Source organism: Anolis carolinensis, chromosome 2 (genome assembly GCF_035594765.1).
Source record: "Anolis carolinensis isolate JA03-04 chromosome 2, rAnoCar3.1.pri, whole genome shotgun sequence".
Classification (NCBI taxonomy): Eukaryota; Metazoa; Chordata; class Lepidosauria; order Squamata; family Dactyloidae; genus Anolis; species Anolis carolinensis.
The window spans coordinates 103,060,318-103,078,710 of NC_085842.1; the positions used below are offsets into that span (position 1 = coordinate 103,060,318).

General features: G+C 40.2%; 1 protein-coding gene across 4 annotated transcripts in view; it reads right to left on the reverse strand.

The window, feature by feature from the left end:
- The window catches only part of spock1 (SPARC (osteonectin), cwcv and kazal like domains proteoglycan 1), an 862,727-nt gene extending 850,527 nt beyond the window's left edge, over nucleotides 1–12,200 (reverse strand). For all 4 annotated transcript variants that reach the window (XR_010003848.1, XR_010003847.1, XM_062973887.1 and 1 more), the window contains exons 1-2: nucleotides 12,053–12,200; nucleotides 11,424–11,594 (exon numbers count right to left, since the gene is read on the reverse strand). Coding sequence is in view for 2 of the 4 variants with exons in the window: in XM_062973887.1 (XP_062829957.1) it covers nucleotides 11,424–11,594 (171 nt within the window). In the remaining 2 variants the exon portion in view is untranslated. The remainder of the gene's footprint in view (nucleotides 1–11,423; nucleotides 11,595–12,052) is intronic.
- Nucleotides 12,201–18,393: the final 6,193 nt, after the last annotated feature.

An 18,393-nucleotide genomic window follows, 5' to 3' on the forward strand; every position in this document is an offset into this window, starting at 1 on the left:
AATGGGGACTCAGGGCGGTTTACAACATGCAGCAACAAACATTCAATGCCATAAACAAACCATAAATAAAATCATAACACATTAGACATCAACATTAAATAATAATGAAACATTACCCCAAAGTGGGCATCACACGTCTAAAAATCCACATTTAGACGAATAAGCAGTTAAAAAGATGACTTAAAATTAAGCTAATAATTAAGCATTAGATTTTTAAAAGCCAGAATAATGTGCCATTTCATATACCATTCTGTTTTGTTTGTACCAGATGTTTATATGTCCTCCTCTCTATATGCTTATGAGCATAAAAAGGTCTTTAACTGTTTTTTGAAAGAGGGCAAGGAGGGGGCCATTATAATCTCCTTAGGGAGGGAGTTCCAAAGGCAGGGAGCTTAAATTGTACAAAGGCGCTTATGGTCAGTGCCAACACCTAGGCCTCCAGGATCACCCCCAATCTGCATACCTATGTCTTCAGGGGTGTGTTACCCTATCCAGAATAGACTGAATCCCTACACCCTGATAAACCTTGTGACTGACCAGGAGCACCTCTGTCTTGTCAGGATTTAATTTCAATTTATTATCCCTCATCCAGTCCATTACTGATGACAGGCACTGGTTCAGGATCAAGACGGCATCCTTGACTTTTGCTGGGAAGGAGTAATAGAGTTGGGTGTCATCTGCATATATGTGAGGTTCTAAATTTCCAAGAAGTGCTACAAATATGTATAGTATAGGAAAAACCCCTGCCTCAAGGAGCAGCAAAAGGAGAAAAATGCACAGATAACTAGGGATCATATAACCAGCAAAAAATAAATAAAAAAAAAATAAAAATAGATCTGGTCACCTTGTGATGCTGAGGGACAGGGGCAAAGTTCAGAAAAGGAAAACAGCCCTTGGATGATGATAGTGTGGAATGAAGTCTCCAAAGAATGAAGTAATTTCAGAACAGCTGTATGCAATATAGTTACATCCATAGCTAGGTTGTTTTGTACTAAAATGCATTATCAGTTTTGCTGTTTGCCAACCTTTATAATGAGAAGATAAAGAGAAGTGCTTTTGGCAATACTGTTTCATTTCTATTTAGGATTTTGCCAGGAGTGCTGTGGAAAATATTCACCCATAGGCTTCAGATAAAACAAGGTTTCGGATTCTATCAATCTGAAAAATAATTCACATCTGGCTAAGGTATAATTTGCCCATTTACCCTTTTCCTTTGTTTTCCATGCAAAGGTTGTTGATATTTCACATTTTGTTCCACGTAACAATTCGATGACATCAGTTTTTTAATTTTTTCCTCCAGAAGAATAAATAGTATGATCCCAATATCATATTTCTCTGCAGCTTGACTATTTTCGGTATCGAGAATCCGCATGCAGGAAACAAACTATGGCTGCTTTTTAAAAGATGAACCAGACAAAGGATAATAAACTTGGACACAATTTAATAAGAAAACAGCAAAGCCTGGTGGAAGTCACCTTTGAAAAAGGACAAATACAGAAAAAGCCATGCCCAATTCAATAACTGTAATTTTTCTCAATTCAGTTCTAAATCTCTTTCACTGGGTTTAAAAATGTAGCCTGAAAACTATTGCACTTGTTTTCTTTCCAGGCACATGATATATAAATATTTTATTTTGCTTGTTCTTAACTCAAGAGTGAAATCCATACAGATATAGATATAGATATATATACACGCACACTCTCTCTCTCTTCAATTTACTCTAAACTTCTGCTGTTGCATTCCTGAGGCTGTAATGTCAAAGGGAGGTTCAATATTAATATCAGTAAGTACAGCACTACACCATTTGTATTCTATAGGTGAATAACTATTTGGATAAGAATCATAACAATTTGTGCCAAATATTTACTTTGCTCTAGGTGACCATTATGAGGCAAATAGCACACCCATATTTTGCTGTTCTTCACATATCAGAATGTATTATACTGCCACTTTTCTGAGATCTAAACTCACACACAAAACTCTCTACTCATCCAAGCTTTTCCACCTTTTTGTATGGCACATAATTGAGTGAATGCATTATCATGATTTAATTAATCTAACTGACCGCAGACTCATTTAAGACCAATAGCGTTTTCACAATCTGTTAGCAATTTGTGGTTTGACTTTTGTAGATTTGATTGAAATGTTTTCTCTAAGAATTTCTAAAACCTTCCTTGCAGTTTTATGGTCAACTTCTGTTGCACACTGACTGTAGAACTGCATTAGAGAACCCTAGAGCAGTGGTTCTCAACCTAGGGTCTCCAGATGTTTTTGGCCTTCAACTCCCAGAAATCCTAACAGCTGGTAAACTGGCTGGGATTTCTGGGAGTTGTAGGCCAAAAACATCTAGGGACCCCAGGTTCAGAACCATTGACCTAGAGCTTCCTAGAAAAATGTTCCCTCTTTAAAAAAATAAAAATAAAAATAATGTTTTCACAGTTTTCTACTTTCATGGGGGTCATAAACTCAGCTGACTGTATACTTTGACATAGGTGTCCGTGATTTCATTTTGTCACTAGAGTACAGTAATTAAAAATGAACAGTTTTTCAGGGGGATGTCCCTAGATGTCTGTCATTTCATCCTAGATTTTAGAGTTTGAATACTACTACTACTACTACTACTACTACTACTACTACTACTAATAATAATAATAATAATAATAACAATATTCGACATCCTTTGCGAAATGAAGCTGCTGCACATTGGGATGATATTTGGAATTAGGAAGGGTATAACTAAAGATAACAATAGTGGCATCAACAACAGTGTTAGAATTCAATACTCTGCTGTTCTTTTTCCCACTCTCCCTTTACATTTTTTGTTCATGGATAATGTTTGTTATGCTCAGTTTGTGCCTTTTCAGATTTCCAAGCTTGATTTACAGTGTTCTGCATATAGATCGGCTTGGTCCTATAGACTGACAACACTGCATTGAAGAAGCAATCCTACTAAAGCTTTATTTAAGATGGCATCATAATTTTATGGTATTTTGCTGGTTCCCATGTAATCATTAGTAAGGTATTACAATAAAAGGAATCTCAAAACCATTTAATACTCCATTCCATAAAAACTGACTTTTAATGGCATTTTATGAATACAACCATTATTAGTCATGCCTATTAGTAATGTACATGGTAGAAATGAACAATAAGAGAAATATATTAATGGCAGAGTAGGTTACAAGTCAAAAGGGGGGGGGGGGGGTGTAAAAATCTATATTCATATTTTGAATTAATTCTAGAAACTCCTTTACTTAAAAGGCTGCAATACAGGTCAAACTATGCCTACGAAAGTACAGAAAATTGGGGCAAGGGAAAGAAGTCTCTTCATTTACTCATTCCTTGATTTTAAGTAGTTGAGAGACATTTTTAAAGCATTTTCATAGCTCCCAACAGTGACATGGATTGGGGATGAGTATGTCTCAGATTAAAATCAATTATCCCAAATTTTCTTATTAAATATTGGTTTATGAATGCAAATCAGATGCTGAATTCTATTCTTATTCCTGCTAAAGAAATACATTCAGAAAGGCAGTTAGATTTCCTATGAGTTGCTCTTACTTCAATGCCAAATATATTTGACAGCAGTATAGGTGATGCTTCAAGACTAATGTGATGAGGGGGAAAAATCATTCACTCCTAGCTGAAGGTCCCTGATCAGATGAGAAGTTTTTTTTTTTACTTTTCCTTCAGTAACCCACAGTGCTTTCCCATATTCCAAGACAAAAGCCCACTAATCTATCCCAGGAATGACGGTGGCATTTTACCAAGAAATACTACCATGCTAAACTGAAGGAGTTTGGGTGCTAGGTGTGTCTAGCATGAGACAGAAGGCCCACTGGATCTTTTTATCCAAAAAACTTCACTTTGGGGAGGGAGAGGGTTTTGTTTGGTCAATATTGCCTTTTCCGGATCCAAATGCTTCCATTGGAGCAGTGGTTCCCAAAACTTTTTGACCAGGGACCACTCTCCAACATTGATACCAAAATGGTTATGAATCAGTTTTTGGTCAACTTGAGATTCAGTTTGGTTATTTGATGTGCTGATTCAGAAAATTGCATTGGAAAGACCACATCAGCTCTAGTTTCTGATACAGAACATATGCCATCTAGGGCTGATGTGGTCTATCCAATTTCTGAATCAGCACCCCAAATAACCCCAGGAACAGGCCTAAAAATGAAGACACCAAGGTGCCCCTGCTTCCAGGTGCCACATGAAACTGCTCCACTCAGGGGGAGGGAGGAGCAGCAGTCAGGAGGCTTGTTGTCATGCCTTTTGTGGGTAGTCAGCCTCTCCCCTCCCGACATCCCCGTTGCACTATAAGAGGGTTTTGCAAGACCAGTCACTCTTGTTGTAACAGTATAGCAATGGTGAGGCCACTGACCATATTTTAATTCTTGGGGACCATTGGTGGTCCATGGACCACAGGTTGGGAACTACTGCATTGAAGCATGCAAGTGCAAAGTACAGCCAGTCCTCCATACTCATGTGAGGTTAGAGGAACAAGACCCTGTAAAAGTGAAAAAAGAAAATTAATAAATTGTTAATTTTTTTAACCTGAGAGAATACCTATCTAGGAATCTCTAGGTCCTCCAGCATGACAAGAGGAAGTTGACAATAGAGTCACACTGAAAACCCTAGACATTTCTTGAGATGACATTTTAAATCAAATTCATGAATAATCAAAACCTCAAATGTGAAAGGATGACTGCAACAAGAATGGGCCAAGTGTAGAAATCCACTTGTTGGGAATGCACACCTAGAGCAAAAACAGAATTCAGACTCCCAAATTGGTTAATGTTGATTTCAGCATTGTACATCAATTAGCAGCATACCAAAGCAGCATTGCCAACTAAGGATAGCCCTAAGTCTGGGTCTTCTTGGCAAGATTTGTCAATGGGAGTTGGCTTTGCCTTTCTCTGAGGCCGAGAGAATGTGACTTGCTGAGTGTGTGTGAAAGATCACTCAGTGGGTTTCCAGGGCTGAGCAGGGATAATCACTCTATAGCAGGGGTCCCCAAACTAAGGCCCGGGGGCCGGATGCGGCCCATCGAAGCTATTTATCCGGCCCCCACGGCACAAGGGCAGAAGCGGGTTGGACTAAAGGACCCAAGGGGTCTCTTCTTCTCTTATTGTTGTTGTTGTTGTTATTATTATTATTATTATTATTATTATTATTGTTGTTATTATTATTATTATTATTATTATTAACAACATTGAGGCTGGGTGGCCATCTGTCAGGGGTGCTTTGCTTGTGCTTTTGGTGCACAGAGGCAGAAGGGGGTTGGACTCAATGGCCCAAGGTGTCTCTTCCAACCCTCTTTGATATTATTATTGTTGTTGTTGTTGTTATTATTATTAATTATTATTATTATTATTGCTTGGTGGCCAACTATAGTCCGGCCCTCCAACGGTCTGAAGGATCGTGAACTGGCCCTCTGTGTTAAAAGTTTGGGGACCCCTGCTCTATAGAGTCATAGCCAAATGTTCAAACCACTACACCATACTGGCTCTCCACTAGCGAAAATATGCACAATTGAGTAGTCCCAAAAATGGTCAGGAGTTTGGCTGACACTACTGTGTGAAGTAAAGAAGTTATTGAAACTTGTTTATGCTTGTAAAAGAAAAAGTATATAATATATAGTGAAGAAGTTGCTCTAAGTTCTTTGAAGAATGTCGCTGAAAGAAAAATTTACTGCTGTATTTTATCACATTTCCATTACATTTTAATAGGACAAAAAGTTACACCACTACAAAAAGTAAGATAGCTAACTTGCTTCATAAATATTAAAGTCCATAGCAAGTTGTGATGGCTTATTTAAAATGGTTCAACTTTTACTTCAAGACCCAGCTGTGAAAAGGGGATGGCCATTCAAATTCTTCTCCTGTCTTCTGCCAGTAGCTTCCTCTCTTCCTCCTCCTTCTCATCCTCTGAAATCTTATTTGCACCGATACTCTGTGAAACCCAGTATGATAATGTTATCTGAGTGTTGGCTATGACTCTGGAGATTACTGTCCAACTCCCGACTCAGGCATGGAAACATGCCTGTCAAACTCAGCCTCATACCGTGTTTCCCCGAAAATAAGAGAGTGTCATATTAATTTTTGCTCCCAAAGATGCTCTAGGTCTTATTTTCAGGGGATGTCTTATTATGGAGAAGAATTCACATTTATTGTTGAACAAAAAAATGAACATTTATTATATGTTGTACAGTAGCTGTCATCACAAACCAGTATAACCAGACAAACTGTGAATCCTATCAAGAATTTCTTGTTACTACCATTATTTCCATGTACAACAGTCTATGGTACGTACATTTACAAATCCTACATGGTGTTCTGTTCGGCGGGTATGCTTCCAAACAAAACCTTTGCTAGGTCTTACTTTCGGGGGATGTCTTATTTTAGGGGAAACATGATAGGAAGGCAAACCCCCATTTGAACAAATCTTTCCAGATTCAGCTTAGGGTTGCTAGAAGTCACAAATGACTTGAAGGAACACAACAGCAACATGATATTTTCCAGCAACAGATGACATTATAAACACAACACCTATCATTTATTTTTTTATAAACAATGGTATTATTTACAATAGCCCTATCTTAATGTCACGACCCAGGCTGCAGAGCACCAATAACCATACACAGAGGCCAGAATCTAACTAATATCTTTATTGAAGGAATATATAAAGTTAATAAGAACAAGTGTAGAAAATAGTCCAGAAATAGACCTTTCAGGAAAGGTCAGAAATAGTCCAAAAAAGCAATGTCCAATAGGAAATATTAAGGTCCAAAGTTGTAATCCAATAACCGAAACACTCACTTGCCAAGCAAAGTGAGGGGAGATGACAAGGTCCTTTAGTCCATAAAACTTGAGCGTGGCTAGGAAATAACTTGATACTTGAAACAAGGCTTGAACGTGGAACAAGGTAACTAGGAACAAGAACAAGGTCCGTGGAATAACTTGGTAAAATCCGTGAAACAAGGCAAGGATTGATCCTGGGAAACAAGGCTAGGTCCGCAGATAAACAAAGGCTGGGAAGCAAGGCGAAGGCTGGATAGCTAGGCAAGGCTTGGGCAGGAGCGAGGCTTGAATCGGAGCGCGCTGTCCAGACACAACTCGCTCCGTAGGCTGACGAATTGACTCCGCGAAGTTACTACGCGGGCAAAACACCTATATAGAGTCTAACTTTCTCACCGAAGCCGTTCTCTGGGAAACAGAAACGAAAGCTAAACTCCGAGACCAGATGTTAAACTCCTTAAAGATTCTCACGAGAAACAGTCTTAATTGGCAACATTCTTAGCTGCTATCCTCGCACTCCTGCGCGAAGCTGATTCCAAACTTCTCTGTTGTTTACAAAACTCCCGGCGCAAGAACACGGGAGAAGTAGGCTCTGGGGTTGTTTGACATACTTCTGGGACACAACTTTCTTGCAGGTGCAAGGTTCCCAGATCTGCCTGGGGAAGATCTGGCTGAGAGGAATCCAGTTCAGACTGGGAAGGTAAAAAACCCAAGTTTTCATCTTCAACAGGGATTACAATGTCCTGAGCAGGACTACAAGGCCCATGGGTCATCACACTTAATTAGATTAAGACAGATTATGAGGTATAATGTTGCAATATTTCTGACAGGATACAAGGCAATCACAATAATGTTATCCAAGCTAAAGGCTACAGCCTTAAGAACAATATAATTCAGAGTTACCCAGTTCCCAAAGGGAAAATATGTTCCCATGTGGTTCAGACTTGCAGCCATCGGTTTGCCTTTCACTTCATTTTCTCCACAACAGAGCTACACAGTGCTTTATCATTTTGGTACTGTTCCATTATCTGGGCGGAGGCCACTAGGGGGTGCTAGAGAGAAAAGGATAGTCCATTTTACCGGGGGGGGGGGGAGTTGAAGGAGGAAAACCATTTCCCCCTTTTTCCCCACCCCACTTCCCATATCATAGAGGGTTGTTCCCACAACGGGGACATGGGTGGGGGAATAACAGGAAAACAGGGGGAAATGGTTTTACTCCTTCAACTCTCCCTCCGCCGCCCAAAAATGGACTGGCCTTATCTCTCTTGCGCCCCCTAGTGGCCATCATTTTATTTTATTTTGTCCTGAGGTGGCGAAATACTGCAGTTATCCTAATCCTTCTTGCATACATATCAGTATCATTTGCCTTTTACTTATGAAGATTTTTTCTTTCCAAAAATCACAAAATGGTTTTACTGTGATACATATTGTGAAGTCAATAAAACTATAAAATAATTGTAGCAATGCTTTCTTTGTGGTAACTGAAAGTAGATTTCCTTCCATGAATTTCTCTCCTCAAATTGAACCAATGTGGCTATACTAATTACCAAAGAAACCTAACACTCTTATTTCTTTATTTGAACAGAGAACATTTTAAGGAACATCACCTGAAGACTCTCAGTTCTGGGCTTTACAGATATCTTGCAAAGAGAAATCATGTGTGATCATTTAAGTTATTATTGAATGTTAGAATGTAGGGCACATAGGATTATTCTACCCCAACACTATTAAGTTCTTATATGTCTTCTGTAGAAAAAAAAACCCTTTTCAAGAGCACTATTGCGGAGATGAGGCACTTTCAAGATACCCTTCAAAGACACACATCATGCAGAATTTGAAAAGTGCACTTCTGTTCACAGAAAAGGATGATGAGTAGTAAGCAATCTTCTGTGATTCTGGGGAACAATCTACCAGGAATGCTTGGTGTGCAAGGCTCTTGAAATGAATGGAAATTGCTCAAGGTAATACTCATGTCACAATATTTCCTGATATCTTTTCTCATTCCAGACAAATAATATGTCACTCCAGGGATTATGACAATAACAACAACAACAACACACAGCCAGATCCAAGAGAAACATGAAAGAGTAGCTGAGTCCAACTATTTGCAAAAACCAGAGCCAACAAACAAAATAAAGAGTATCTGATATACATATATTGCTGATGCTTTAAAGACTGGTAGGAAACAAAACAAAATGGTAACAACTGTTCAGCAAAAGGTAATAACTGTCCTTATGTGTAAGGACATAGGGATCTATTCCAAAAATCAATGGAAATAAATAGAAAACCAAAAATGTAGAACAAGAGACCTCTTACACAAGATCTGAAAAATCAAATGCAAAGATATATCACTGAATACCAAAGTCAAGTCCCTTTATGCCACAATACTTCCAGTTTCCATGTATAGTAGTGAAAGCTGGACAGTGAAAAAAATCCAGCAGACAACAAATAGACCTGAAATGCAGTGCCAGAATTCTACAGATACTATGAGCTGCCAAAAAGTCAGTTAATTGAGTCCTAGAGTAAATGAAGCCTAAACTTTCCCTAGAATCCAAAAAGACTAAGCTGAGGCTATAATACTTGTAATGGAACAACATTATTTGTCACAAAAGATGACAATGCTGGGAAAAATAGAAGGCAAAAGCAAAAACAAAAACCACATCACAGGTGGATTGATTCAACATTGGTTCAGTCAAGGAATCCCTAGTCCAGAGTTTGCAATATCTGAGCAGGGATTTTAATAACACAGTATCTTAGTGGCTTTTCATTCAAATAGTTACCAAAAGTCAAACTGATTTCAATTAACAACCATACATTTCTTATGAGCACCCTGGTGATGACTTTAAAAAGGGCTGCCGACTTCTGAAATTATTTTTATTGCTATCCCTTTTGTTACTTACTAATCATTGCAGCTCAAGCTACCATTCGTTATTTAGTTTCATACCATGAAAAGTTTAACCTGTGCATAAGTACTCTTTTAAAGGGACAGGAAGATATCAAACCATCATCTATGATCGGAAGGAGGTGGAACCCTCTAGTTAGAAACCATAGGTTTTGCAAGGTGGTGGTACTAAAAAAGTTTGTAATGAGGAGGTACAGGAAACAACTCCTTTACAACCTCTTCCATCCATTTCTTTAAAAGGCTTCTCTTGATGCCACTATCTAGTCAGAGATTATACTTCTTTACCTGTCTGAACTTTCTTTCCTTTTAAAATAATTCATTTTAAAAATATTCATTTTTAACAGAAAACCTCCCAAAGAAAAACAATACTTATGCATATATAAACACAGATGTATTTAAACTTATCAAACCACAAAACATACATCTCTATTCTAATTACATATGAGTCTATTTGCACTTTCTAAACAACCTCATCATGCAGTGGTTTGGAGGAACCCGCAGCCACAAGGTACAGAATTCTTGAATGTCGTCCTTTTGTTCTGCTGAATAATTGAGGCTGCAATTTCAACTCCCCAGGCTCAAAGCAGCATGATTGCTATTAAATTCTGACCATAGCAATCAGTCCCTCTTTGATGAGAATCGGCAGGTGAATCAGACCACCTCCTACTTAGGTAACGTGATTGCTTATGCAATGTATAGTTAACCTCATCATTTATTTAAATCATATAATGAAACTGGATAAATATCACTGAGGAGCAGGCTACTGCACAACTCAGATGGAAAACGTGTACTGAAGCCACAGACTGTAAACATTACAGGCATGGAAATGCCATCTTCATTTTAATTCCTGGGCCTTTTCCTCTCCCTTGCCTTGCCCATGAAAGGCCTTACACAATGTCGGATATGTAGAACACATAAATACTGGTGTACAGCCCTGTTTTGAAATATTACATAGTGTGGTTGTTCCTCCCTGTCCCTCTTCCCACCATCCACCCAGCAGAATGTCCTTGCTGTACGACACAAGACAAAACGGCAGGGGGTGGGATACCAGAATGGCTCACCAGACTATTTCCTCTGCTGGGTGCTAAGGCTTGCCGAGCCTCTAAGCTTCCATAACAGCAAAAAAACCAAACCCTGCCCTACATATTGCTGATCTTGGGGTGGTTTATCACAAGGAGGAATCATTCAGAAATGCACGTTTTCTCTGAGTTTTACTTCTGTCATTTATTCCTTGCATGCCACTTCATGCCACATGCACACAGTTGTCTCACAGCCCAGTCTACAGAGCTGAGACATGCCTCAATGAATTTTTTTTCTGACATGGTCATAAATATTCTAAAGAACATAATTGCCTGCTGTGGTCTCCTGCCACCTGTGTGCCACTGAAAGCTTTCCTGTCATACCACCCTGTGGCACATGTGAGTAAACAGATGCATATGTTCCTCTCCACAGGTCGCATTTCACTAACACTATCCTTGTGAAGCACACCAAGTTCTCCCAAAGTTATGCCCTCAAGGAAAACTAGAGACCAAGAGAACAAACCAGGAGCTAAACATATGCATAATGCTAAGATGCCTGAAATATTGCAGATTTTGGTTCGACAGCACCAACACCCCTGTGCACCATTGCTCAAATGCAGCCGGCTCTGCTTTCTGACACTCCAGCCAAGAGGGCAAAAATCCTCAGAAGTGGCTTGGGGAAAAACACACAGGCGTACTTACGTCTCTGAACTTGTTCCAGTATTTATCTTTGTCATATTGGGAAACGGTGCTCAGCCATTTGTCATTGTCCAAGAAACTGGCGGGGCTGCTGCTCCGGGCGGGGGCAATGTCGGGGTGCCTGCCTTCCACTTGCAGGAAACACCAGACAACTAAGGCCAATATCCTGTGCATCTACAAGAAAGGGAAAGCAGGAGAGGAGGAGTGAGATGCGGAGGGAGAAGGGAAACAGCTGTCCTGGTCCAACAATAGCAACAACTGTCAACGGGAGAAGTCTCTGCCCTGCAAAACCAGTGGGCTAACCATACATTTCTTTGGGAGAGACGAGCTGAGCTTGTCCTTAGCTTCCCCTTTAAGGACCAAACTGCAAGAGCCCTCACAGGGCGAAGGATGGATTCCCCGGAAAGTTTGCGAGGCACAGCTTGGGTTTCTCCCCACATCCTTGCCTGACCTGGGGAGCCCCTTCCCTTCCCTCTTCCCGACTCTTTCCCCAGCCTTTCGGAAGCCACTATCCCGGGCAGAAAGGGGATAAAGGAGGCTCCGGCGCGGATGCGACAGCAGCCCCTTCCTGAGGTGAAGCACGAAGGGAAGCAGGCGGCAACTTTCCGGCCAGGAACGCCAGCTCCGCTCACCTTGGGGCCCGGGGCAGGGCTGCTGCCAACGTCGGTCCCTTCCTTCCTTCCTTCCTTCCGCCGCCTCCAATCCCCCGCCCTGGCTTTGGGTCGGAGGGAGAGATCCAGAGCCAGAACCCCGCCAAGGCTTCGCCCAGCCGCTTTGTGTGCGCTCGCCCAAGTGCCGCGCTGCCGAGGCGCGCCGTCCTAGAAGCAGAGCATCACCGCGCTGCGGCGGGAAGAGGAGGCATCTGGCGCCACCTGCCGGCCGCTCCCGGGAATCGCCACCGCCGAGCAGGGAAGGAAGAAGGTTAGCGTTGGGTTGCTGTGAGTTTTCCGGGCTGTCTGGCCATGTTCCAGGAGCATTCTCTCCTGACGTTTCGCAAGTGTGGAGGCAAGTGTGAATGTTGCAATCGATCGCCTTGGTTAGCATTTAATGGCCTTGCAGATTCAAATCCTGGCTGCTTCCTGCCCGAGGGAATCCTTTGTTGGGAGCTAACACCTCCCTCCAGGGCCATAGCCAGGAAAAATAAATGTCGGCTCTCTCGATAAACTTCAGTGGACACTCATGGGGATTTGCTCAATCAATTAAAATTCATGAGTAAACCAGGTTCTTTTTTAAACCTGAAAAATGGGGGCTACAGCCCCTTGGCTACAGCCCTGCCTCCCTCACACTTGCCTCAAACAGACAAAAGTTCTTTCTCCCACCCTCGACTTTCCACAGATATAAAACCCCACTTGCCTAGTTTCCAGCAGACCACACAACCTCTGAGATGAGGGCAAAATGTCAGGAAAGAATGCTTCTGGAACATAGCCATACAGCCTGGAAAACTCACAGCAACCCAGTGATTCCGGCCATGAAAGCCTTCAACAACACAAGGCAAGCATTGCAAGCCGTGGGGGACTTTGGTTCCCCCCCCCCCCAAAAAAACCCAAAAAAACAAACATGTCTTTCCATCCTCTCAGGGAACCAGGGGCTGGTTTCTTCAAAGCAAGCTCCTTTTAACCCTATGGTGCTCCATAACTGGCCCCATCTACACTCCCATATGATGCAGTTTGAAGCTGCCTTATATTGTCCCTAGGTCTCCGATAGTACTCTGTTCCGCACTTCATCCACTTCCCCGGCGCTGTGATATGCTGTTTGCTCTACTCCTCATCCAGTCCTTTTATAGTTGATTAGGTCCATTTCATTACTCCTGCCCATTGGATTGTTGAACCTCGCCTGATGGAGCTCTAATGTATTTGGTTTATATTTTTATTGTGTTTTGTCAGGGTTTCTGTATTTTTTAATTTTTATTCTTTATTTTATTTTTCATAATTTTGTTTATTACGTTAGATTTAGGTTGTTTATATTGTGTAATGTGCTTTGTCCTGATGCAAACTTTTTGTATGGTTTTATTTTGGCAGTGAATGATTGCCATATTTGTTGGAAACCACCCTGAGTCCCTTTGGGGAGATAAGGGGGTCTATAAATAAATATTGTTATTATTGAGACAAAGACATAGTACAACTCAGCAAACGAGATATATATGCTGGATTTCGTATTATAAAATCACAAGTGGAACACTTTCCAAGTGTTTAGGATTGTGTGATGTATTTTCGGATGATGCGTGCAGATCCCAATAAGGTGACCTTTTGCAGTTGACAGATCGTAATTTTGTCGATGTTTGTTTCCAAATGCCTGCTGAGATCTTTTGGCAGGACACCCAGTGTGCCGATTACCACTGGGACCACCTGTACTGGTTTATGCCAGAGCCTTTGCAGTTCGACCTTGAGGTCCTGATAGCAGCTGAGTTTTTTCTGTTGTTTTTCATCAATTCGACTGTCACCTGGTATGTCGATATCAATAATCCAAACGTTTATCTTTTCCACAACCATGATGTCTGGTGTGTTGTGTTCCAAAACTTTGTCAGTCTGGATCACTATGATTATTATTATTATTATTATTATTATTATTATTATTATTATTAACTTATTATAATGGTCAGTGTAGACCAGGCATGGGCAAACTTCAGCCCTCTGGATGTTTTGGACTTCAACTCATACAACATATAACATATAATGCAGTTTTACCTGTATTATTCTTATTAACTCCATTATTATTATTATTAAATTTATTTATAACCCGTCTTTCTCCTCGTGGGCACTCAAAGTAACAATCCCACACTTTAGTCACAGTTTAAAAAGCGCAAAACAAAGGTTTTTTAAAAAAATTAAATACCCCAGTGTTTTAAAAACAGATCAAAAGATAATAAATACACATAAAAGAGCCTTTAAAACTCACTAAACTGCATTGTATGAGTCTATACTGATTGGCCGTGATATGCATGATATGGCCGTGTAGATGGGGCCACTGTGGAGCTAACTTGCCACTTCAACTCACAGTGGGACAGCTTCCCACAATATATGGTACATCTCCACTGTAGGCTAATGCACTTTGATGCCCCTTTAATTGTCATGCCCCAATGCTCTTTGGGAGGTTTACTTTGGTGACGTACCAACCCCTTTTGAGCAAAAATGGCTAAAGAGCTTGTAAAACTACAACTCCCAGTATTCCATCACATTGAGTCATAGAGTTCAAGGGATGTCAAATGGCATTCATTCTACATAGTCAATGTATGGATTTGCTGCTGTGTGCCTTCAAAGCCTTTCCAACTTGTGGCAGCTCTAAAGTAAACCTATTGCAGGGACTGGAAGTGTAACTTGCCAAGAGTCATCCAGTGGGTTTTCGTGGCTAAGTAGGGATTCAAACCCAGGTCTTGAGAGTTGTAGTGCAGCCATCATAGTAATAGAGGCTTATATATTCTAGTGTGGGTTGCTTTTCTTTTTAAGGCAGAAAATATGTGGCAAAGAGACCAATTTTTTTGGCATGGGGCCAGAATCTTTTGAAGAAAAGTTGCTGCATAAACCCAAACAGGTGTGTTAAGAATCCCAGTTGTTGAAATCAGTTCCTATATGGCAGAAAGTGCAATTAGAAATTGATGGTTTGTTTCATAGACAGAGACAGAAATGCCTCCTGGGAGAATAGATCAACAAAGCGAACGCAATTGAGTGGAATTTGATACCTTACCCACATTGCTCGTAAGGTCTTAAAATAGTGTTTTATCAGAGCTGGATTAACCATAAAGCAAATGAAACATGGGCATCTGGGGGGGGGGGGGTACCACATAAGTTGCCCATTGCTAAAATTACAGCTTAACCATATTCCACAAAAGGGGCTCCCACAATGAAAGACTTGGGCAATTAGAAAAAACAAGAGATGACTTTTCAAATCAAATAGAAGCATACAAAAATAAATTTTATTTTTCATCTTACTGTAAGTTTGGCTTTGTTTAAAAAATAAAATGTATTTTACAATTTATTATTGTTTCTATTTTGACCTAGATGTATATGGGGGACCAACATCTTTTACATATTTAGGATCTTGAAAGGTTTTAATCTGGCCCTTTGTTTTATTTTGGTTCAGACATCAGGTGCAGTGGCAAAGAGGTGGGCAGGTATTGTAAGTTCTGTGTATTAAAGTATGCAGAAAGCCTTGCACAGCAGTTAGCCATGAATCACCATCTTGCCCTACTTTAGTATGACACACATAAATTGGTCCTAGATTCATATCAGTGCATCCTGTGTGAAGCACAAATACATGACCTTTTAATATTTTCAAAGGGAGCTGTCAAAGAAGATTTTGTTCTTCTAATACTTCCAAATCCCTGTTCTTCTAGAGCGGATTCTTAGGGTGATTCATAAAGAATAGTGTTTCCTGGTGGGACACTGTGAACTCATAAAAAGGTGAGCAGCTTACGAACTGGATTCCTTTAAATCAAGGTGCTGGATTCCTTGGTGCAAATCAGGGGTCGGACTCAAGCAAACTTTTTGAAACTTTGTGGCCCCTTCCACACAGCTGAATAAAATCCCAATTATCTGCTTTGAACTGGGATATATGGCAGTGTGGACTCAGATAATCCAGTTCAAAGCAGATATTGTGGGATTTTCTGACTTGATATTCTGGGTTATATGTCTGCATTGTTACGGGTTTGTAGAAAAACAAACTGCGTGCAGTCCTGTCTAGACTTATCCAGTCCTTTGTTGTATCCACAATGAGCAAAAGAAAAACAAGCCACGAAAATGGAAGAGAAAATCAAAATTTACTCTTAAGTAGCAGAGTCAAAAAACATAATAAAACTTCCAGCAACAAAAACTCACATAAAGTCTCTAGCATTAAATTCATGCATCTTCATAGTAGGCTCTCAGCAAGCATTCAGTAAGTCCCCAAACGACATTGCAAACATTTCCCAGATATACCCCATTCAGGGAGTGGCTCAAGCCTGTTAGCCCTGATTGTTCCAATTACTCAACCATGAGTTGTAATTAACCAGGTGTTTTTCTCTTAACACACACTTACACAAGTAGTGATCCCACAGAAACTTAGTCACATACATGCATATACAGTAATATGCATGAAGAGCCCAGAGAAGTCTAAGGCTGGATCTACACTGCTCTATATCCAGGATCTAATTTCATATTATCTGCTTTGATATGGATTATATGAATTTGCACTGCCATATAATACACTGCCAGTTCAAAGAAGATAATCTGAATTTTATATGGCAGTGTAGAAGGGGCCTATATATCTTACCAACCTACAAATCCCAGAATTTCATAGAATGGAGATTTAAGAGTTAATGTGGTTTGATTGATGTAAATGTATAGTGCAAACACACATCATCCCTTCTTTTCCGTCTTACTAGGGAGTAAGGACACAGTGGGGTTTATTTCTAAGGGCCCTTCCATAAAGCCATATAACCCAGAATATCAAGGCAGATAATTTACAATATCTGCTTTGAACTGGATTATCTGAGTCCACACTGCCATATAATCCAGTTCATTGTGGATTTTATACAGCTGTGTGGAAGGGGCCTTCGTGGAAAGCAAGTAAGTATTGTGCTGCAGATGAACGATGTGTGATGTGGAATATTTATTTTAAATAATTAAAACTTAAGTCATAAAGTCAGTGAGACTAGCTGAAGGAGTCTGAAAAATCATCTACCTGCCCTAAAATGGATGTAAAATCTAGGACTGGTATTGTTATGTAGGCTAGTGAGTAGATAGATGGTTTCTGTGTACAGTGTTCCCTCACTACTTTGCAATTCACTTTTTGCAAATTTGCTGTTTTGTGGTTTTTCAGTAAACTCTAAAAGACTATTACAAATCATAAAAAATTACAATTTACAGCCTAAGGAAGGGAGGAAGGAGAAGCCAAAGGGAGAGAAAAGGAGCCCAAGCGGCAACCGGAGGAGAAGGAGGTGATTTATCAACACACAATTGGTTGATAAAGACTTAAAATAGTGTATAACTACTAAAATAATGTATAAATATTAAAATAAATATAGCGTTCCTACTTCACGGATTTTCACTTATTGCGGGTGGTCCTGGAACCTAACCCCAGCGATAAGTGAGGGAACACTGTATTATTATTTGCTCATGTAGCTTGAAGGTTTTTGCCTTTCTCTAGAACTGTCTTTACTAGATCCTCATTTGTGAAGATTCAAAAAGGAAGTTAGATAGAGGGATAGCTCCATTCTGTAGTAAAGTACAATACAATCCCTTCTTCAGAGATTGGGCTCCTCATACTCATTCTCCAAAGTAATATCACTACCCAGAAATGTGTGTGGGGCTCTCTAGTCCTCCAGTGTGATTCTATGGCATGGTCCTGGTCCACATAGAGTCAAAATATAGAGTTTGCTATTATCCATGGTTTCAGGAATCCACAGGGCTCTTGGAATGTATCTCCTGCAGATAAATGGGTTGTACTGTATTTGAAAAAGCACTAAAATTATGGAAAATCCTGTTGTGAACACTCTTAAGGTTACATTGTCAATGCTTCCCTAGATCAAGTTTGGTCATATTTGGATGGACAGATACCCCCCAACATTATCATTCAAAAATATTTCACCTGTATACTTGTGGCGCTCCTAATAAAACAGATGCAAGTGTCACTGTGGACCCATTTACAGTTCATTTAATTCTCTTCAAAACTAGCACTGAACAAATTGTCACAAAAGCGCACAGAAGAAAGCTCTTAATGCTCTGTGGTTTGTGTAATCATCCGGGCCTCAAACTGCTCCAGGATTTATTCTGTAATTATCTACAGTGAAACTACTTTCTTCAATACCAGTTTGAAACTGCATTAAATGGTCAGTGTAGCCTGAGAGGAGATCAATGGCATTAGTCAGACAAAATCTTAGGAAAGAATGTGAGGTCTTTCGGAGAGAGTGAGATTTTTTTTTAAACAATTGAAAGACATTGAAGGAATAGCAAAGGGTGCTGATATTGAGAAAATGACAGAATCCTCCACAGATTCAACC